Source organism: Osmia lignaria, chromosome 9 (assembly GCF_051020975.1).
Source record: "Osmia lignaria lignaria isolate PbOS001 chromosome 9, iyOsmLign1, whole genome shotgun sequence".
Lineage (NCBI taxonomy): Eukaryota > Metazoa > Arthropoda > Insecta > Hymenoptera > Megachilidae > Osmia > Osmia lignaria.
Window position 1 is genome coordinate 12,021,285 of NC_135040.1, and position 22,190 is coordinate 12,043,474.

Below are 22,190 nucleotides of genomic sequence, written 5' to 3' on the forward strand. Positions count from 1 at the left end.
ACATTTAAAAGTTTATGTATTCATATCTATTAGGTTTATGAATTATTCGTGACGTGGTTTTTTTTAATGATGAAAATACTTGTTAATTAACTAATTAACTTAATTAACTTAATAGTTTGTAATTTCTTCAACTAAGTAGATGTAAATTTTAACCTTCGTAGTTTATTCGATATTCAGTTAATTGGATGGTATATAACAGCAATTTTCACAAACCTGACAAACGACTTAAGGTAGATACTTAAGGTAGAACTATCGGAAATTAACATACAATTACCTTACTTCGTTTCTAGAACATGAAGCATTCCGTTGAAACTTTCTGGTATGAAATAGTTTTCAGCTTAAAATTTTGAGAGCTAATAAAAGTATTTAATTAAATAGATATTTTTAGTATATTGAAACATATGACTTTCAAAAATAAATATTTTGATATATATAATACTTACTGTTAATTTGTATATTATTAAACACATAAATAAGAAACTTCTAATTAAGGTTCTATAAAACCAAACCCATTGTCACTAAAGCATTCTAAAGCAATAGGAAGTCGTGATTATAAATTAATTGTAAACTTGAAATAACTGTTCGACAAATCTGTATTTTAAAAAACTACTATAAATTATTAAAAACCGATCTCAATGTCATCTATACAGAAACGACAGAAACTACTCGACAATTTACCGACTCCATCGACGAAGGACTGTTAAGGGGATAGCAGCAGTTTTTTCGTTGGGCCTGGTGGAGCCACTTGCGTGGTCTGTTACGAACTTGAAAGAACTAATTCTCAGCTGGTATGTGCGCAACACGATCTAGGAACCCCTAAATCATGACCCCTCGAAAACAAAGGCATGTCTAGTCTTCTACATCTGTAGTCATTGAGTTTATCAAGAATAACCTATAAGAATCATGGCAAAAGACCTCCACAAATGTTTGATTAATTATTTCTCACAACTAGAGAAAGTAGACTGTAAATGGAAGGAACTATCTGAAGAAGCTGAACGACCCATACAAGCCTTAAGGAATCAATCGGAGCAACTCCGACTTGTAACAAGGTAATGTCAATTTTCCACTTTTTTTTTACGAATCTCATAACAAGTACCCGTCTTTGGTGCAAATGATTGTTAGAGCAGGAACTCGATATTAAAGCGCAAGTTCTACCGTCAGATGTCGTTCTGTTACAGCAAAGAGGTCAATGATGCAGAACTCTGTAAGATGGACGAAGTACACGAAAGATTGATTTTTAAAATTCTTATGGGAATTAACAACGAACTCGTATTAATTTTTGATATTTTAACGCGCTTCAATAATATTAATCAAGTACATAAGATGTTTCTTTAAACTTTTTTAGTTGAGTCCTTTTTAAATTTGCATTAGTTCTACTTTTTATTCAAAAACAAACATTATTTTAAATCTTAAAAAATATATTTATGAAATTCAAAATAACCTTTAATTTTTGTTACACAATGAAAATTATAGGATTATATTATTTATCAAAATATTGCTTTAGGACCTTAAAAATCGGTTGAAAAATTTAGAAGATGCTCGAAGTAAAGCTTCATTAAACGAAGAAACGATGAAAGAATTAATTAATGGATCACCTTATAGACCCAGATTAAATTTACTTTTGGAATGGGCCATCGATGCCTTTAATCATTATCACGAATTGTATCCTTTAATAGCAAAAACAGTACAAATTCTGATTTTATAAAATTTTTAAACTTACAAAGATTATAGATATCTCTTAATCAATGGAAATTTAAGAAAGTGTGATTATAAAGACGAAAATATGATCGAAGATTTAAGGAAGTCTTTTGTTGAAGATAGATTCAAAAGATCACGAATGGATCGTAAGTACTTATGTGTAATTAATAATAAATAAATAAATAAATAAGTAAATTAAAAAAAATTAAAAAAGAAAATTACATATTTTTAATTTTGATAATTTATTTCAGGAATACTTGGTTCCACACAATTCTTAATAAAAGAAACTGTTCGCTGAAGAACCTTATTTATTGAGATTAAATAATATAAATTAAAAAAGGAATGTTTCTATAAAAAATTTTGTATAGCAATATTTGAAATAAAAATATGTCTTTCAAATAATTCTTGTTTCATTAAAAATTAAATTAGAATTTGTAATCAATTGATGCCAAACACTGCTTCTTACAATTAGTAGACGAAAACCACCAAATACGATATTCTTTAGATGATGCTATTATTACAAATAATAATTCCTCATGGAACAAGCATTACAAGTAGTTTAAAACGTTGTGGAAGCTGACGCACGCAGACGTGTTCTACTTGTCTGACTAAGAGTAGGATTATCTACTGAAACAATGAATAAGCCTCTTTTGTCTGCAAATGATGACAATAAAAGGATACTACAACTTCGCTAGTATTATCCAATGATCAAGTGTTCCCGACAAGTATTATTGAACAAAAGTTTTATTTGAAATCACAATAACCATCCATCATTTATACGATTTACAGCGTAAAATTTGAATTTGTTTTAAAAGTATTGAAATAGAAAGAATACATAATTCTTTATTTTTTATTTTTAAGATCAATTAGGGACAAATGAGAATAATGAAATTATAAAAGTTTCATCGTATACTGTTTAATCGAAATGAGCGTATACACGAAACAATATTAACGATTATTGCATTACTGTCATACCTTTACTCTCTTCCTGTTACTGATCCGTAATGTGAATAGTTGGTAACTGAAGGAAGCAACCATTAATCGAACAGCAATTACAATACTCCATACGATCATTAGCAAAAGTGAATAAGAAGATCTCACGATTATAAAATTCCAAAATCTCAGAATCTTAAAATTCTAAAATACTGAAATATTGAAATCCAAAAATTCGAAAAGTTCTAAATTCCATAATTTGGACGTGTTTCTCTATTTATAGCTTATAAAGATAGGTGTTAGTTACTCTATCGATTTAGTTTTTGTAAAGGTTAAATGCCTGTACTTAATCTGTCACAAGAATCTCCAATATAATTAATATGCGAATAAAATCCTATACATTCGAACAATACACCCACTATATAACTACCATGTACTTTTTCCACCTCAATTAAACCATTTACAACGAAAGGGTTACAAGTGACTCATTTTCATTTACAATATTATATTTAATTATCCATTTCTGTTAATTAAAAAATTACTAAAAATTACACTTGCATCCCTCTAGTTCTAACAAAAGTACCTCAATACAAATCGAATTGAATGAATTCAGATTCTTAAATACAAATCCAATCCTTTATTTAATTATCTCTTATTGGAAAAGATTAATAAACCATGACAACAACTTGTCTATACATTTTCCGTTTCATAAAAAATATTTAATTTTTCTGTAAAACATTTCAACTTCGATGAACCAGTGCATCAGTTATCCTGTCAGTTATCTTCATTCTTTTCGTCGCTGGTAAAACCCTGTTATGTACATGGTTGACATTGGTCGTTACGATCGGTTCGCCGATCATCGACCAATCTCCTGACAAAAAGGGTTCGGGTATATTCCGGTCTGTAGGACAGTGAGGCATTGGGGCGCCGGCGCTTGCTATTGATTCCGTTGGATATCGTGATTTCAAAAGTTACCATCCTAGTAGAGGGTGCCACAGTAGCTAACTGCTCCTCGAACCATAAGGAGGCCTTAGCGCTTTTCTTTATCTCACCCCAACAGGTCAGTGGCGAACTAGTTACGATTTATCGTGACTAAGAAACATCATTTCGTTCTACTAATTCAATTAAAAAAATCGTGTACTTCATTGTTACGTACAGTTTCATTACGCGAAAACAATAAGGACCGATCTTTATTTGAATCTCCCGGATCCCTCGAGGAAGTACTATTAATTTCATTCGTACAATTGCAGTTAATGGAAAAATTGATTTTTTATTATTTGTAAATTGTTTTATGAATGTTTCTTTTTATTGAAATACGTGTGGGACGAATTTGACTGGTGCGCCCATGACGTCAATGGGAACAATAGTTATAGTACGTGTTACGCGTGTCAAATTGCCGCCCGATGTGTTATTGAACAACTCGTCAATTAACAGCGATAGGTTGTTTGATTTTTATTAGTCATACGCAGAGATTTGGCAGTGACAATGTATTTTCTAAATGCATCTTTCTCTCTTTTATAATTTTTCATTTATCAATTTGTTTTAAAACGATCAGGGGAAAGGTGGTAGTAGTAGTCGATAACATGATGGAGAACAAAAGTAAACAATTTCCCATAAGAAATATGTTTCTTTCAGTGTAGTTACACTTAGAGGATGTGAAGTAATTTGTAATTTACTGTTAAGATCTCTCGCGTAGGAGGTCAGGGTCGTGGTAAAGCTGAAAAGCAAATATCTCTCCCTCCTGAGTGACTGTCGTATCGATGAAAAACACGATGCAAGGTGTTTTGAGCAAAATTAAAAAATTTGATTTTTATTTAATCCGCTTTTTCTTTGAAATATAAGAAGTGATTTAATCTTACAAAGATGACAACAATACATTTAAGTTTTCTTTCTATTTAATAATGAAAATAAAAAAAATGTTTTAATACTTTCTTTTAGAAATGAAATTCTGACCCCTCAGTTTTGAAAATAGAAATAATTTTCACTTGCAAGTATGGAAAATTTACAATGATTATTTAATATTATTTACGTTGTTGTTTGAACAATTAAATACGCTTATATTCAATTATTCCGAAACCGAGGACGGAATAATTAAACTTGGATTTATTGAATTTCATAAAATTACATAAAATTTATTAAATTAAATATAAATATCAAATTTTCCGAATTTTATATTCCGTTTCTTAATAATGAATTTCAATTATAATAATCATCGCCTTTTTTTATCTCCGACAGGATGGAGTCCATAGGCGCGCGTGGTATTTCCGTTTGATCTTTGCAAAGAAAACAAAACCGTGGTCGCAGGATAAAAGGCAAGAATGGCGAACACGGCTCATCTGGTCCGTCGGCAAAGCTCTCGCGATTTGAAGCCCCAAAAAAGCGTGGACAAGCTCGAAATGAAAGAAATGAGAGGGAGATTAGTGGTTGATAATAGGAAGAACATCACCACTGCCAATTATGGGGCCACGAACGCAGCCTTTGAGGACTCCAGTCCTAATACGAAGGTGAGCAATTAGGAAGATGAATGAAAGAAAATGATATCAAGTATTTTCTGTTGCAGAACAAAACGGGGAATGGGGGCGGGGTTAGTAAGCTCGGAAGTAACGAAGGAAAAGCAATCTTTCGACCGGAAGCTGGGGAAGACGAGAGGGAAAATTGGGATAGTAAGCTCACTTTTCTATTAGCAACCGTTGGATATGCTGTTGGACTCGGAAACGTATGGAGATTTCCATATCTCGCTCAGAAAAATGGTGGAGGTGCGTTTATTTTCAGGAACATTAGGGTAACTAGGTAGGGGCTAAGGTAGACCTGCCCCCCCCCCTAAAAACGTGAACTGGCCCCCTCACTGTTCAAGATTCCAAATTTTTCAATTCCAAAAGTCTAAGATTTTAAGATTCTAAAGTTCTAAAATTTCAAAATTACAAAATTCTAATACTTGACACTGTTAATAAAGGGATGTTAATTAACAGAAATATGTAAGTACGTAATTATTTTTCAAAACAGGTGCATTTTTAATCCCGTACTTCGTAATGTTGGCTATCGAGGGTATTCCCATATTCTATTTAGAATTGGCGATTGGCCAGAGATTACGAAAGGGTGCTATTGGTGTGTGGAATCAGGTAAATATTCTACAAGTACCCGCTATGATTTATCAAAAGAAAGAAACCGAGTTTTTACAAACCGTGTATTATTTTTATCAAAGGTTTCTCCGTACATGGGTGGTATCGGAATAAGCAGCGCTGTAGTATCCTTCAATGTAGCTCTTTATTACAACACTATTATCGCTTGGTGCCTCTTTTACTTTGTCCAAGTAAGTTGCAACCAATCGATTTCAAATCTATAAAATCAATCGTCAACCCTTAGATAAATCATCATTGATCCACTGTACAATTTTCAATTTAAATATCATTTAAATTTCATTTCTATTTCCAGAGTTTCCAATCACAGCTACCATGGGCAGAGTGTCCCAACATCTACTTTCAGAATGGATCGTACGCACCCGAGCCAGAGTGTGTGGTACGATCGATCATATTTATCTTTCAACATAATCCAAACTAAATGAATGATTGCGGTATAAACAAGTGCTTGTTCCTCAGGTAAGCAGTCCCACGCAGTACTTCTGGTATCGAACGACTTTGATGATCTCCGATGACATTAATACTCCAGAGTTATTCAATTGGAAGATTGCATTGGCGTTAGTTATCGCCTGGATTCTCGTTTACATGTGCATGATCAAGGGTATCGCGTCTTCAGGGAAGGTATTCCTTTAAATTAGTCAATGCTAATTATTAGAGATATACGAGAACCCGAGAATATCAGGTCTCATAGGGTCGGAGGATCATTACCTTGGGTCTTCCTATACCTCTATTCGTTACATAACACAGCAATGTTAATTACACGTTCTTCAAACAACTTTATAGATTGAAATGTCTTTTTATAGGTTGTGTACGTGACTGCCACATTTCCGTATATAGTTTTAATTATTTTCTTCTTTCGCGGTGTTACTTTAAAGGGAATGTCTGACGGTCTGCGACATCTTTTTACTCCAAAGGTGATCTATTACATTTATTATGGCAGCTCTTTAATTAACACGTTCAGCTGAAAAATATTTATAAGCTACCTTAACAAAATTTTCGCTTACAACACTCGATTAATTTGTTTAGTGGTGGAAGTTAACCGATCCTGTGGTCTGGTTAGAAGCGGGCACACAAATATTCTTTTCCCTTGGTTTGGCGTTTGGCGGTCTGATCGCATTTTCTTCTTACAACCCCGTAAATAATAATTGTTATCGAGATGCCATTATGGTTAGTTTGACAAATTGTTTCACTTCTATGTTCGCTGGGATCGTGGTATTCTCTATCATCGGTAATTATTATGTTGCTCTTTTCATCTTAACCCTTTCAGAAGCTATACTTATACAGTTTGATATTAAATTATAAAATCCAATATTCGAATATAAATGAAATAATTTCATTTGCAATGAGAAATTTTTAATTCTAATTGTCATACCAATATATAGTCACTCAAAGTAGCGAAAGGGTTAAATCACAAATATTAAATAAGACACATAAATATCCATTTATATAAAATTTCTAGGGTTCAAAGCTACCTTGGTTTACGAACGTTGTTTATCAGAAAGAAATTCTACTCTAATGAACATTTTTGGTCAGATTGATAAAATTCCAGACGATATACCAATCAGTGGAACACTCTTAAATATCACCACAGGGAATGGAACGTTAGACAATTTAATCATGCCAGAATTACCTGAATGTGATCTTCAAAAAGAATTAGATAATGTGAGTCCGCGAATTACTTAGCAAACAGCGCCGGATTAAGGGAAGATTTAAGAGTACCTACAGCCCCCCTTTTTGAACCATCGCGACGACCATCTCCGGGCGTTGCGAGGAAAGCCCCGGGAACTCCGAAGAACATTTTCGGGGCTCTCCAATGTCGTGCACTCAGAGGGGAACTCCTGTAGCCATGGCCCCCTGAACCTCCTCAACGCTGCCGACGCCGAGGATCGTTTTAGGTGGTGGCTTCACCCCAGGCGGGGTGCTTACAACCCTGCGTCTCACTTTACATGGAGTTAAATTTCTTCTTTTTTTAATTTTAATTTTTGAACCAAGTTTATCGACCAAAGAGGCCCTCGAATGTTCAATAGTCCCGGGGCTCCAGAAATCTTAATCCGGTTCTGTTACCAAATATTTAAATCACCCATTATATTTTTAATTCGAATTTATATTGCAGTCAGCATCAGGTACAGGCTTAGCGTTTATCATATTCACGGAAGCAATCAATCAATTTCCGGGTGCCCAATTTTGGTCCGTGTTATTCTTCCTGATGTTGTTCACATTGGGCATTGATTCACAGTTTGGTACCCTCGAGGGTGTAGTCACGAGTATCGTGGACATGAAATTATTTCCCAACCTTCGAAAAGAGATCCTTACAGGTCGGTGAGACTCAATAAAATTCTTCTTCGCGCAATTTAAATTCACTTGACAGGTTTCGTTTCGTTCACAAAATAGGTGGTATTTGTTTGGTTTGTTGCGTGATTTCAATGGCATTCGCCCATGGTGCTGGTAGCTATGTTTTTGTACTGTTCGACAATTTCAGTGGAAACTTTCCTCTGCTGATTATCGCCTTCTTCGAATGCATCGCAGTATCATACGTGTACGGTCTAAAGAGGTATGCAAATATATTTATTATCAACAATATATATATATATATATATATATATATATATATGCACAGGATCATTCGAATCGTCATAATTATGGGTTTCATAGATTCGCCGATGATATCGAACTGATGACTGGCAACCGTCCAGGCCTTTATTGGCTAATCTGTTGGAAATATCTCAGTCCGTTAGCCATGCTGAGCATTTTAGTTGCCTCGGTCGTGGAAATCCTTGTCGATGGAAGTGGTTATCCAGCTTGGGTTGCCAGCAAAGGTATCACAGAGAAGCACGAGTGGCCCATGTGGTCCATTGGTCTCATTGGTCTTCTTATTCTTGCCTCTGTTCTTTGGATTCCTGCAGTTGCTATTTGCAGGTACCATTCTACTGAATCATTCTATTCACTCTACTCAACCTACTTAACCTACTCATCCTGTTCAAAATAATTTAACCCTTTATTGACTGAACCCTATATCCCTATATCATTGCTCAAGTTATTCGCTAAGTGTTTCTTTTTAATTTTTCATTTATTTATGTATTTAATTCCGCATTAGCCTATAAACTAAGTATCATTTTTAGCAAAAAATCTCAGTCAGTAGATAATTAAAATAAATTAAGTATTTTCATATTTTCACACGTAAACGATTTATTCCTCGATTTAGACTTTTTGGAATACTGATAATCGAGGATAACGAGAAGGCCTGGTTCCCCGCGGCCGATTTGAAAGAATTCCATGGGATCGTGCCCCATGAAGTAACACCAGCCGAAACTTTGTTATTCTGTATAAGAAGCGACGGGTCAGAGGGTTTGTGTTGCCCGACCGGTGGTCCCAGCGACGACGACGAGGATCTCACCTAGGAATGGTTATCCACGTGCATGTTGGATTAACATGTGTTTAAATGGTTCAAAGACCGAGAAACAGCATTTTTTTACCCGATATCAACGTTGATGATTAATTATAAATTTCATTCCTTGCCTCGGTTTAATATTGATACTTGACGATATCCTTCCTCTTTGTTTTTTAGCGTATTACAAGGGGGTACCGTGTCAATTACTCTAAATATGACATTTATATAATTCAGTCTATATTTAAGATTTAACGACCTTTTTCATAGACGGTGTTTCATAAATAAGAGAATCTAGGACATGGTTAGATTGAAAACTAAGCAAAGTACAGATAAATTTGGAAGTATTAAAATCACTAAGGGTTGTTTTTCGTTTATAGACGTGTCTCTCTGCTGTGTTTCGAGTCTCTGAATCATTTAACGATGATAAACATGTCAATACTCATTCAGAAGGTAAGTCTGAATAATAATATGAAAAGAAATAAATGAAGGGGATAGAAAAGGTAATAAGAAACTGGAAGTTTTACTTAAAGAAAAAAATAAAATTCAAGTTGAATTTGCAGTTTCTTGATTTATACAAATATAGATACATCTCAGTTATTGAATTTTATAGTTTAATTCAATTTGTTCTTCATGCTGGTTATATCATATTAAAGAAATTTATGAAACAAAGTTATAATTGAGATAAAAGGAACTAGAGGCTATTGGAAGTTGAATAATATTAAAATATTTAAATACTAAAAATAAAACGAAAAAGGTATACGTGTAAAATATTATAAAGGGGAAGTTATCATTTTATCATTTTACACTGTTCAGATGTTATCTTTTTTCAGTTTCAAAAATTGAAATGGCTAATTTTAAAAGAATTATTATTTTATGAATTCGTAGGTATAGATTACGATTGAGGGTGCTCGGGGGTTAATTCTTTATTCTGATCATATCATTGTATGTTACCTTTTATGAATTCATACAAGCTATATTCGAAAATTTCAATAAGTATGGAAGAAAGAAGGTAACCGAGAATCATATCAAAATCTTGTTCAAGGGAATGACCAAATTTGATGGATTTTTATAGTTGATATCCCACTGTAGCTGTGTTTTTAATTGATATCATCAGTTATTTTAATGAAACTTCAACATATCTCTCTCGTCGAATTTGTAAGCTTTATTTCTGTGTAATCTATCGAGCATGGTACTTTTCTGAAGGGAAAAATGGAAAAACCTGATTTTCAGTTTGAGAACAAGATTAACCTACCCCATGATTTTATTTTTTGGACTAAAATTCATCCCCTTCTGTACCCCTTCGAAAGAGGAGGTGAGACTCCTCACCATTCAAAAATTCCAAGACTCTAAGTTTCTAAGATTCTAAATTTTCAAAATTCTAAAATTCCAAGATTGTAAAATTCTAAAATTCTGAAATTCGAAATTTTCAAAATTCCAATTGAAACTCTTTCCCCAGGGAAGACTACTATGTTCAGTACTGTACAATGAAGAGTGTTCACATGGACAGAAAGATAGATCAGCACGATTGGGGTAGCTTTATCACGATTGAAAGTATATGATAGCGATAGAAACGAACATGAGACGAGCGCATGTCAAGCGTGTGAGTTTGCTTTTTGCAATTTTCCCGTGATTTCGTCAATATTCTACGACGAACGTTCGTAGCGTGTAAGGACAATAAAAATAAAACAATGACGAGAAAATCGTAACGACAATAATGTAATCTAATCGATTGAAATCAAAGGAATACGACAATAATAAGGTCAATGTATGCACTGCACTATCTTGCACATTCACAAAGGCCTATCAAGAAATTGGTGCGTCGAAGGGATAGAATAAATTTCGTTCTCATATATGTATATTTTCGTATTATTGACTATACAATGTATTTTATATGTTAAGTTGAAACTTCAGTTTTTTGCAATGTTCTACCTATTTATATCGTGCAATTAAGATAGGATACTTTTTAGAAAAATTTTATAATGTCGAGGAATTGGTCTCTCAACTGATATAAAAAAACTTTTCAAAAATTCTTTCAAATCAACGTTTGAAATTGGTCATTTACGAGAAGGAGAAAACTAAATCTATTCCTTCGATAGGGGAGAAAACTGTTCACTAGCAGAGACTAGAACAGTAGCGAGATGCGCCTAATCGCGTCTATTTGTACTTCGGATCTCTCTATTTTGTATGTGCGCTTTTGGGTATGGTCTTTAACTCTTTCTAATAAATTCTCGATATCACAAATTCTCATATACCATTCCAATTGAAGCGGTTTGGAAAAGAGAGAGTTGCAGAACTCGCACACAATACCGAAAATTAGTCTATCGTTATGTAAGAATGAGCAGATTATCTTTATCTTCGATTAAGTGATAGTTGTATATTCGTTCTTTTTTTCTGTTTACCAAGAAGGTGCTAAACTACGATAACATAAGCGCGATTTAATATACATAGCCTATATACAGGATGTTTCATACAATTAGACCAAACTATAACTTTAACATGATAAAAGATACAAAAAAAAAAAATATTAATAAGAATATTAATTTCTTGGGGATATTCTGATAGCATTTTTATCTATCTTCTACCGTTTTGAAGCTATAGCTTGACCCAGTTATGTGGGACACCTTGTATAAATATCGTTAATGTACTTGTTAAGATCCTGTTATCGAATTAATGATTGCCCCGAAAATTGTGTTACTCTCAACCGATTAGTGATTTACTCGTACTCGCATATTATGATTATTCATATGATGTAGCTGTAAATAATTGTTGAAGTGTCTTTTAAAATGTAAACCGACAATAAGTGGAGGATGTAAATCTGCCGCGTGAAACACGATAAATTTCCCTTGCGATGAATAGTACAAATATTTCTTTCACTATTATATGTTTCGCGTGCGTTCTTTCAGAACACGAAACATACGAATATCGAACAATAATTCATTCGATTGAATTTTCAGTTTTCATATCATTTTCAAAATTTCGGGACTCGAAAGACTACGTTAGTGTATAGAGTGTGCTGATGTTGTTTAATGGTTTTCTATTAAATTTTCTACTATATCGTGTTCCTCCATGTTTTAACGATTATATGGAACACTTGACATTTTTAGAACGGATGTCATCGCAATACTTTTACTGCGATATCGTTAAACTGAGCATGGCGTCTTATGACGTCACTCGGTAGAGACAGGTCTATCGTCTTATTACGCCATCCGCGCCGAAAGCGTTAATACTTATTGCTCAGAATGATAAAACAAAATTAAGTAAGCGGTACAAATACAAAATGGAGTAACGATTATTTGCCCCATAAATAAGACAATAATTAATGGACAATAATAAAGAGTCTTAATAATAAGATTCTCTTATTATAAATTGTAACAGCGCACTTTATACATTTACACGCTAATTTAAAGTCCGTTGGATTCATATCAATATCAGTGGAATGAACGAAAAAAAAATGTTAATGAAACGTATCAATGTTACAAGAGAATACTACGTGCTTAATCAACGATAGGAGGAATGGAATATCACTATTTTCTAAGTTTCGAATTTGTTCAATTCTGTTCGTTGTATTTATACATATCCTACTAAGTTTCGAGAAAAGGTGTGTGAAGTCGTGTCCATCCATATTTAAGATGCAATTAATAGCATGAAACAAGAGGATTGTTTATTCGAAGAGACACGAATTTAGGCTGTAAAGTTAGTTGTCAGAGATGATTCGCGTTATCAAAGTTTTATTAACGATACGTCAGGTATCAGGTAATCAACGTCGATGTAGCTTGCAATAATAAATAAGAATATACAGGTGCGGACGATAGCTAACGTTATGATTATATATAAAAATCTAATGAGTATATATACACTGATATTACGTATACGTAAACTGTACATATATATATTGTTGTCAGTTGAATGTTAAAATAAATACCGTGCGTGGATATCGGTTTGTTATCATTTCAATTCTGCATGATATTTCTATTTCGCCAATGAGAAATTATAAATATTTTTTATTTTTAAATTAAAGAAATAATAATACTAAATTAAAATTTTCTGAACGTACAATTAGTCGGGATAAGCGAAACACGGTACATCACCGAGCATGATGGGCTTTCTCAAAAAAAATGACGATGCACCCACCTCCCCCGGCTTCACCAGGTTCCTGGGTTCGCAGAAATTTTTCTAGAATAGTATTGGAACCTTATAAACTAAAATTTCAATGTGAATAATTTCCAGACAATTATCTGATGCAAATTAATTATGCGATAAGGATGAGGTTATTCTTTTTCACACGTAGAAGATTTATTATATTTTAGCAAAATCAAAAAGAGGTCTGTTCCTTACAAAAACTACTTAATAAAGGAAATGTTTCATTGATATTTTAATTTTCATAACTTGAAGTTGTAATATTAGTTACTCATTGCTTGGATTATTTTTTTAAGTTAGACAATAATTCGACAGCAATCCCACTTAATGGTATTAATTCTATATTGTTACATATTCTTCACAACAGTGATATTAAATACAATAACGTCAAGACACTCCACAATGGGTCAAGAATTCAAGCGACAATGAAGCGATCATATACAAAAAAACTTTGATCGTAGTCTTTCCACGGACGAAATAATTTTGTGCTGATGCATATTACACGATGGTATATTTATCAGTTTCATAACGAACTCCTTTTATTTTTTAACAAGAACCAAGAGAAAGTTCTTCCGCTTAAGAAATCGCGGTACATTACCAAAGAATTCTCAAACCATTTTCTTGTAACCACACGGAAAAGCAACTTGTATCTGTACCTTAGGCATATAGTTGGACAGTTGTTCGTAATTGTTTATGTTACAAACACACGATATAGAGATTCAAGTTGATTGCGCTTTTTATTCGGTCTCAGGATATGTAAAACGATGAATTGTTTTAAAAGTTTCAATCGAAAAAGAACAAAGTGTTATGTAAGTTTTGCATTGCACACATCATCATTCTACCAGTTACTGATATCTTGTTTCCTTGAAATATTTATGAAGTTAATTAGCTGTTAAATGAATTCAAAATACTTCGATCAGAAACTCGAAGAATGATTAAAGTATCTAACGATACAAAATATATATGTATATTCAGATATTAACATGTATATATATGTATGTATATACGACTTCGAAATAAATATTATATAATCTGTAAACAACGAATGTTTACATCTTTACACTTGATAGTTTAGTAATAGCTCACACCTTTATGCTACAATAATTAACTTTTCATTATCTGAAGGTGTTAGCAGGGGTATATAGAATGAAGAAATATTAGAATAATGAAACGTCAGTGAAACACGATTAAGTTATAATTTTCTCTCTACTTCTAAATCACAGATATATTAATGCGTATATATGTATGTATACATACATACACACGTGTAAATAACTGTGACGTGCTGAATATTATTAGTGACGTGACAATCTACACTGTAGATTCTACAAACTGCTTATGAGTATGTCTATATATATATATATATGTATATAAACTTCTTTTATAATTTCGTTACAAGAAAATTTCAAATGGTACCCCACGTTTTGTGTATACCATGCACCACTTTAAACAACTGAATAACTGATAACCGACAGAAAGGTACAAAATACAAAAGTTTCGCCATCTGACATCTTTATTTCGAATTTTTATAAGATAAACATAAAGAAATAAAAATACACTGAAGCGTCAAAAACATTAATGCATTAACTCCTTAAGTGATATACCATTACTGATGGATAAAGCCAGCGTGTCCAATTTCTGAGTCATAGACCACTACCAATTCGGCCAGCCCCCCTTCCCCTCCTGACTATATGTTAGACATTAATACATTATTTTAAAATGGATACATTATGTACAATCTTACATCGTGTGATTGTTAAGTACCGCTGAGAATGTTGAAGAGAAAAAAAAGATTCGGATTCTGCTTTCATACGAGAATCCAACAATTCTCAAGACAACAGAATTTACTTTCTTTTGAATCGTATATGTTCGTTTAAAGGAATTGTATTTAATAAATTTGTTTGTATCCTATACATAATTCACTTAGTGACAACATGATTTCAATGATACAATCGTAAGCCTATATGTAAAGCGAAAATCCTTTTGTAAGAAATATAGAAACAAAAGCGATTTATAAATGTGAATATATAATACTTTATTTTTATTTATAATTTTCTATTTAAACTAATAGTACGTTTTTTTTTCTTTTTAATACATAATAACAAAATCTGTCATAAAGTTTTGCGACAAGACTCCAACAGTAACCATTCGAGCACTGCGCTTATTTCTTAAAAGAGGATTTTAATTTCGGTCGCTTTACCAAAATATAAGCACACTCCTGCAGCTGATAACTCTATTATTGTAAACCACTACCCGTTCATGTTTATAATATTTATTATGAACAACCGTGTAATACAATGACTGGTTTCGATCCTTACGATCAGTACATGGTATATGGTAGCAGAGGGCAGGCTAAGGAACACAGGGGAAGAAGGGATGTGCCAAGTTATGCGGTAAAGTAATGGCTGCTCAGATCAATTTTCCCAGCACATATCCTAGTATGGCCATGACAATAGCAATGAGGACGCTGGTAGGAATTGGTGACAATTGGCTACTGCTTGGTGAGGTCAAACCTCTAGCCGCTATTAAAGTAGCATCGTTACCCAATGCCGCGTTTTGTAATTTCAATAAATCCTCCTACAAATAACAATTAATTCTCTATTTACCTATTATTATGTAAATTTCCCTTTTTTTAATCAAATGCAGCTTGCGGTATTGTGTTACATATTTCATAACCACATAATTCATAAACCCTTTAACTTCTTACCTTCAATTGAAGATTTTCCTGCCTAAGAGTGCTCTCTTCTACCCTGAGCTGATTCACTTCCTGTGCTGCTTTTATTAATTTTTCTTCTGTTTCCCCAAGAATCTGATAACATATATGTGTCATTTAGTTACATCATAAGCAATCATTTTAGTAAGAGCAAAATACACTGAACATTAATCGTTACCTTTGGTGATGACTTAACAGAATCACCAACTCCTTTGTTTTTACCATTATTTGTGTTCACTTCCGTTTTAGTCGTTGTTGCAGTTGAAGGACTTTTAGCAGTTGTTGTATTAGTTACAGGATTTTCAAATACACATTTTAATTTAGATTCCATTAATTGATCTGGGTTTGTGTCTTTCCACTTTAAAAGAAACTCAAAAGTTGGGTTGCATACGAAATTAAGTATTAGATATATTTAACAAAGACCCCAAAACATAATCATTTCTACCTAATGTTAAAAGAACAAATCTTTACAATGTTACATACCACATCGGAATAGTCTTCATCATCATCATCCGGAGCTATTAAAGCTTGTACCATAAATTTGTGTTTATTTTTTTCTGCTGGATCAAAATCAAATGGTTGCAGAGTCACTGAAAATGAACGTAAATTAAGTAGTTTAAAAAATCTATACTGATAACTTTCATAAATTAATCAAGAAGTGTATGAACACCATAGACCTTTTTTCTTTAAAACTAACCAGCTATTTGAGTGACTTCCTTTGGTCTAACAGTTCCACAATTAGGACGTACGCAATACCTTTTAGGTGCAGTTGTCTTTATTTTAAAATAAACTTTGTGATTCGATGGATTAGTTAATTTTATATAAGATGTGACTGTTGATCCTGTGAACGGGCCTGTAATACAACATAAATCCTGAATAATATTTAAACATGTTACTTTTAAATGTTTTTGTTTTATTAAAAAATCTTACAAAGAAGAGATGACTCATGAAATAAATGTTACACGCACAATTTTTATTACAGTTCTTTCATAAAACATAATAAAATAAATAAATCAAATACAAATGTTAACAATTAAATTGCTTCCCTTTGTTGTTTAAATGAAGTATTTGAAATATTGAAATGTTAATAATTACTTGTTGATAACATTTTCAAATGTCTTGCTTGATAAATAACAAAGTATAAATATTGTTAACAAACATTATTGAAGAAGAAACAGATATTATACTATAAGTACTTTTTTCTCCATGCTTTCTAAACGCTTGAATACAAAACGTCCTCAACAAATGCGACGGTATACGTTATATACGACATTAAACGACAACCGAAATGTGACGTTCAATAGAAACGTAATTTAAACAATGTTTTATTAAAAAAATTTCGAGGACATTGGGATAAATCAGGTACATATAGAGAAAATAAACATATGCGCTCCAATTCGATAAATATGCTGACTGTATATCGGCTAATGGGAAATGGAGGTGAGAGGGGGGAATCGAAGGATTCAATCATGACTCTACTTAGCTTTGACAGCGAATGACGTACAACGAATAGGGTTAGGTACGAACAAGAAGGCCGATGATTTCTGCTGGGTCGTCGTACGTAATCCTATTTAGTTACAAATGAAAATGTAACAAAATTAACTAGCGAAATCAATCTTACGTCATCTTGACAACGTAGCGCACCGTGTGCAGTTCATGATAACGAACCAACAATGCGTTTGCCAGTCATGGTTTTGGCAAAATTCGAAAAGAACAGAAGATAAGGAAGAAACATGTGAAGAAAATGCTTATCAAAGAATGATTCGTCGTTAAAGCGTACCCCTGAACCGCAGTTCGCTTTGCGGTTCGATAATTAAAACTTGCTCAGGCTTCACCATCCTGCTTGACTGTTGACCGTATCCCAGGGACGATTAGTCGCAACACTTTTTAAACGCGTGAATAACTTGTACGAGACTACGTCTTGACAGTTTAATCAGCCCTGCTTATGATTTTATACAACGGCACCGCCGTGTCTCACTACTTTCCGGGATTCCGTTGGACTAATTCTGATTTTTGCTCCGAATCAAATACGCATGCGTTACGACGGAAAGTATCAGGAGTATAGCCGTTACGTCACGAAGAGACGTTACCGCGGTAATCATATTCGCTACTTCTGCACATCCCGAAACTTGGAATACCGGTTAAAGACACACGGTTCGAACAAAATGAAATCAAAAAGATTGTCGATAGAAGCTACTACGCAATTACCGATATTGCTTACTTCGGTTAATAGATACTGATCAATATTAATCGTAATGTGACAAAATAAAATTATAAATTCTGTTATCACAGATATTATAAATAATTTATAATTCCTGAAATTTGGTTACTCTATAAAGAATTTAATGTATGTATTCTATCACTTTCATTCTTGTTTCACCAATAAATCAATTTGGAAACATTAAAATTATGATTTCGCTTAATTCTGAATGTTAACTTCTGTTTGAAAATATATTAATTATAGATCTTGTTTTTGATTGGTAATCTTCTGTTACGTTTTGATAAAAATTTGCTGGTAATCTTACGCATCTTGAAGTGATTAACTTGTTTCGGTTTGTTCGCGGCACTTTACAATCTATACATGAATATATTCTCGCCGGTTTGGCGCATGGTTCATTTTAAATTTGTGTTTCACTGAGGTGTTTGAAATAATTAAGAAATTTAAGATGAGTTCTTTAATAGATCCGAATTTAAATGCCGATGTTTATAGAAATATGACAGCAGCCGATAGGCCACCTGTCCCCGATAAGCATTTGCAGTTTATTCTGATTTATAATGGTAACAATGTACAGGTTAAATCTTTTATATGATTTTTTTAATGCTTTTATAACAAACTAGCTCAATTTTCCATGAATAATTTAATAATTTGTGTATTATCTTTTTAAATACATATAAAGACTTTGCATGTTCATTTATTCCCAGAAAAAAGCGCTATTCTTGGTGGTAGTAACATGACAGATCGTTACTGGAGCGGTACCGTGTGGTATTACAACGATATTTCAGATTTTAATAGAGATAAAGGTTTTGTTGCCACAAAAACAGAAAGTGGTGTCTGTGATGCTATATATCTAGAAGAGGATAAATTCGTAATTACTGAAGATAGTGGAGTTTTGCAAATTTTTAGTTTAGCTGAAACAGCTGAAACAAATTTGCAAGAATTACAATGCATGGGATATTCTTGTCTTCACGACAGCAGTACCCTATCTATTTCTGCATTTTCTGATAAAGATCATGTTGTCACAGGTGGAATGGACTGTTGGTAAGATATTCAAAGGTTCTTTTGTAAGCCAAAAGATATTTAAGACATATACTGAAGGATGTTAATTGTATTACAGCTTAAAAGTATGGGATCTATCTGAATTACTAGTAACCCATTCATTTGGGTATGCACATATAGATGTAGTCACTTGTGTCGATGCACAGCCCAAAAGTACTACAGCATTTGTGTCAACATCATCAGATTGTGAGGCGTTAATGTGGGATATAAGACAGTCAAAACCAGCACAAAGTATGTACTGAAGTCCTAGTACAAATATAAAATACTATCAGCTTCTGAGGAACCAGATACTAACAGTTATAAGTTCTAAAATTATTAGATCCTGATTCATCATATGTAGAATTATAGTGGGCAAAGTTTTTTTTCTTCCATTTAGATTTGGAATGCATTTTGTAAGATGAAAGAAGTAATCAAATTCAGTTTCACTAATCCCGGTACTCTACCGCTAGGTGGCTATAGTGTTTTATAGCGTGTTTAAAAATGCAATATTTTAAATTATTGATTTTAACGCTCGAAGCGTACCATAATACCCCTAATGAAGTTTCATTATAATCATAGAACATTCATTTTGTGTCAACGAAGTACAAAACTCCCTTATTTTGCTAAAAAATGCAATTTTCTGTTTCACTAATTTCGTTGATTACCGCCAAATGAAATTGTTTACAAAGCGCATATTGATATAACATAAAAAATATATATAAAAATAAATCTTGCAGAATGATACCATTATCTTTTTTACTTTGCTTCTCAGGTATTCTAAAAAAAGATATTGGTTTAACTGCGGTAAATTGGAATCCCAATTCAGATAATATTTTAGCAATAGGTACCGATGGTGGAGACGTAGTATTGATTGATATTAGAAAAACAGATACCTCAGTATTAGAGGAAACGTGTATATTTCCTAGATCGGTACATAAACTATTATTTAACCCGAATTCGGAAAGGTAATGCAAGTCAAGAAATTAAATACTTGAATTATTGGAAAATATGTTAATAATACAAGAAACTGTATAGTATTATTATGTTCTAGGTCAGAAGAATTGGCGTGTTGTTGTGATGATAATATTGTAAAAGTACTTGATACAAACAGTCAGCTTTCATCCATATACAAGGATGAAAGTCATAGTGACTTCGTCCGTGGTTTAACATGGTTTAAAGATGCATTATATTCTTGTTCTTGGGATAATACAGTGTTGAAACATACAATACATTCAGTTCAAAATGTGTAATACTTATTAATATACGTATAATTTAAACTCGGTTTATTTGTAAGCTAGTATTAAATTTCATTTCTATACATAAAAATAGATTTTTATATCGTATTTAATTTAATTTTCTTTCCACATAAACAGTGTTCTTCTCCATCATTTTTATTTTTATATTTTTAATATAATAAAACGAAAACAAACCCGCACAAGACTTTATTTGTAAAATATAATTCAGTTATTAAAATTCTTTATAGGTTCTTAAACAGTAACAATAAAATAAATGGTACTGTACCGAAAAAAGCAACAAAAATCTATCCTAAATAACATTTACATTTTTTAAAGAGCAAAAATAATTATGTAAATAAAAAAGTTTCATGATTTATTTGCAGTTCACATTATACGATATACGTTACTATGAAATAGTTACAAATCAGTCAAATTGCTAAATTAAAGATATTAATCTTACAAATTTTACGGTTCTAAATTGTTTTTCAAATTTAGATATACCCATTCTCTTATAGTATGATTGTTTGTATTTATTTAATATAAGTGTACATGAACACAATGTCCTACAAAACGTTTAATATAATTCTTCATTAGATACTTCGGTAGTATAACGTGAAATGTATAGTATAATATACAAATTACAAGGGATTAACATCATATACGTATGGACAAAATTTTAGGAAATGATGTTCATAAATAATCCGAAGCTACATTGTTTTAATTTGATTCTACAGTATGTTCACTTATACCAGTAATATGTTTATCATTTCTACTGAAATGTACTTAAAATCATAAGTCTAATTTTTCTGCACCAGTAAATCTATAAATTCTTGATTATAGGATGTACAATTCTAGCACAGTAAATGTTCAATGATATGCTGTTTACATACTTCAACCGATAAATGTTCATAGAAATTTATCAGATATTATTTAATTTGATTATAAACATCTACTATTTAATTAGTTTTTAACAGATTGTTCTTGAGTAACATATGTTTCCATCTGCACGTTACACGTAAATATTAACTTTTTTACGTTCTTAAGTTATATATATTACGTATCGATTATATCGATTTTCTCAGATGGAAACATTGTTAATTTTAACTTTTCCTGTTTCTTTTTAAATTTACAGTATCTTGTCTCAAATTGAACTCCTTGTTTCTAATTCATTATTCCTTCTGTTAGCCATTAACAAAGAAAATAAAAAAATACAGTATAAGTATTTTACGAATTGATTAAGATCCAAATATATTTGCGCTAATTAAAAGCGTGGAAGAAGAAAGAAAAAAGAAATTAACTTTAATTTGATCGATATTTATTTCATAAAGTACTATTTCTGATTGAAGTAAAAATATATCGCAGATTGAAGCGATATTAACATCCAATAGGATAAATGCAAGTTAAATATTGAAAAAAATACATATATCGTGAATGATTTTGTATGTACATTTTGTATAATTTCGTTTAGCATTCAGATTGTTTATGCAATGATTTACTGATGCTACTTTTAACCAAAATATAGTATCTTTTCTTAATATAAGTCTTTGCATACTTATAACAAAGTATGCTTGACGAAATGTACAATTATGGAGTTTATATGTGTTCATATAACTCTCGCATGAGATTGAATGCGACGTAAACATGTAAAAACATTGATATTTTTCAATAAAAATGTAAATGAATAGAAATAAAT

The 22,190-nt window shown here is 32.3% G+C and overlaps 4 protein-coding genes and 1 long non-coding RNA gene across 7 annotated transcripts; 3 read left to right on the forward strand and 2 right to left on the reverse strand.

The window, feature by feature from the left end:
- The first annotated feature begins 828 nt into the window (after positions 1 to 828).
- Positions 829 to 2,084, forward strand: LOC117600054 (uncharacterized). The gene is made up of 5 exons (XM_034315043.2): positions 829 to 1,049; positions 1,179 to 1,314; positions 1,505 to 1,662; positions 1,732 to 1,844; positions 1,950 to 2,084. The coding sequence occupies exons 1-5, from the start codon at positions 904 to 906 to the stop codon at positions 1,994 to 1,996; spliced, it is 600 nt and encodes a 199-aa protein (XP_034170934.2). The 5' UTR covers positions 829 to 903; the 3' UTR covers positions 1,997 to 2,084.
- Positions 2,085 to 4,949: 2,865 nt separating this feature from the next.
- Positions 4,950 to 9,166, forward strand: LOC117608916 (sodium-dependent neutral amino acid transporter B(0)AT3). The gene is made up of 13 exons (XM_034334678.2): positions 4,950 to 5,135; positions 5,192 to 5,387; positions 5,635 to 5,750; positions 5,834 to 5,941; positions 6,064 to 6,147; positions 6,228 to 6,389; positions 6,572 to 6,682; positions 6,795 to 6,996; positions 7,228 to 7,430; positions 7,882 to 8,083; positions 8,160 to 8,319; positions 8,421 to 8,684; positions 8,971 to 9,166. The coding sequence occupies exons 1-13, from the start codon at positions 4,950 to 4,952 to the stop codon at positions 9,164 to 9,166; spliced, it is 2,190 nt and encodes a 729-aa protein (XP_034190569.1).
- LOC143305711 (uncharacterized) lies at positions 6,256 to 6,913 on the reverse strand. The gene is made up of 3 exons (XR_013062823.1): positions 6,773 to 6,913; positions 6,477 to 6,687; positions 6,256 to 6,395 (listed from the first exon to the last, which is right to left on the reverse strand). It is a non-coding gene; the product is annotated as an uncharacterized LOC143305711 (long non-coding RNA).
- Positions 9,167 to 13,742: 4,576 nt separating the features above from the next.
- Positions 13,743 to 18,014, reverse strand: Vap33 (VAMP-associated protein 33kDa). Its single transcript, XM_034334714.2, has 6 exons — positions 17,787 to 18,014; positions 16,704 to 16,859; positions 16,490 to 16,596; positions 16,185 to 16,364; positions 16,001 to 16,102; positions 13,743 to 15,870 (listed from the first exon to the last, which is right to left on the reverse strand). Exons 1-6 carry the CDS (start codon positions 17,842 to 17,844, stop codon positions 15,703 to 15,705), a joined length of 771 nt encoding a protein of 256 aa, XP_034190605.1. The 5' UTR covers positions 17,845 to 18,014; the 3' UTR covers positions 13,743 to 15,702.
- A 192-nt stretch (positions 18,015 to 18,206) lies between these two features.
- On the forward strand, positions 18,207 to 22,189 carry LOC117608929 (methylosome protein WDR77). Of its 3 annotated transcripts, none has more exons than XM_076690368.1 (5): positions 18,207 to 18,353; positions 18,929 to 19,265; positions 19,342 to 19,514; positions 20,035 to 20,227; positions 20,314 to 22,189. In XM_076690368.1, the coding sequence occupies exons 2-5, from the start codon at positions 18,958 to 18,960 to the stop codon at positions 20,510 to 20,512; spliced, it is 873 nt and encodes a 290-aa protein (XP_076546483.1). In that variant the 5' UTR covers positions 18,207 to 18,353; positions 18,929 to 18,957; the 3' UTR covers positions 20,513 to 22,189. The 3 variants fall into 3 exon arrangements, with proteins under 3 accessions (XP_076546483.1, XP_034190587.1, XP_034190595.1); XM_034334696.2 differs by lacking the exon at positions 18,207 to 18,353 and adding an exon at positions 18,558 to 18,784; XM_034334704.2 differs by lacking the exon at positions 18,207 to 18,353 and adding an exon at positions 18,687 to 18,798.
- Position 22,190: the final 1 nt, after the last annotated feature.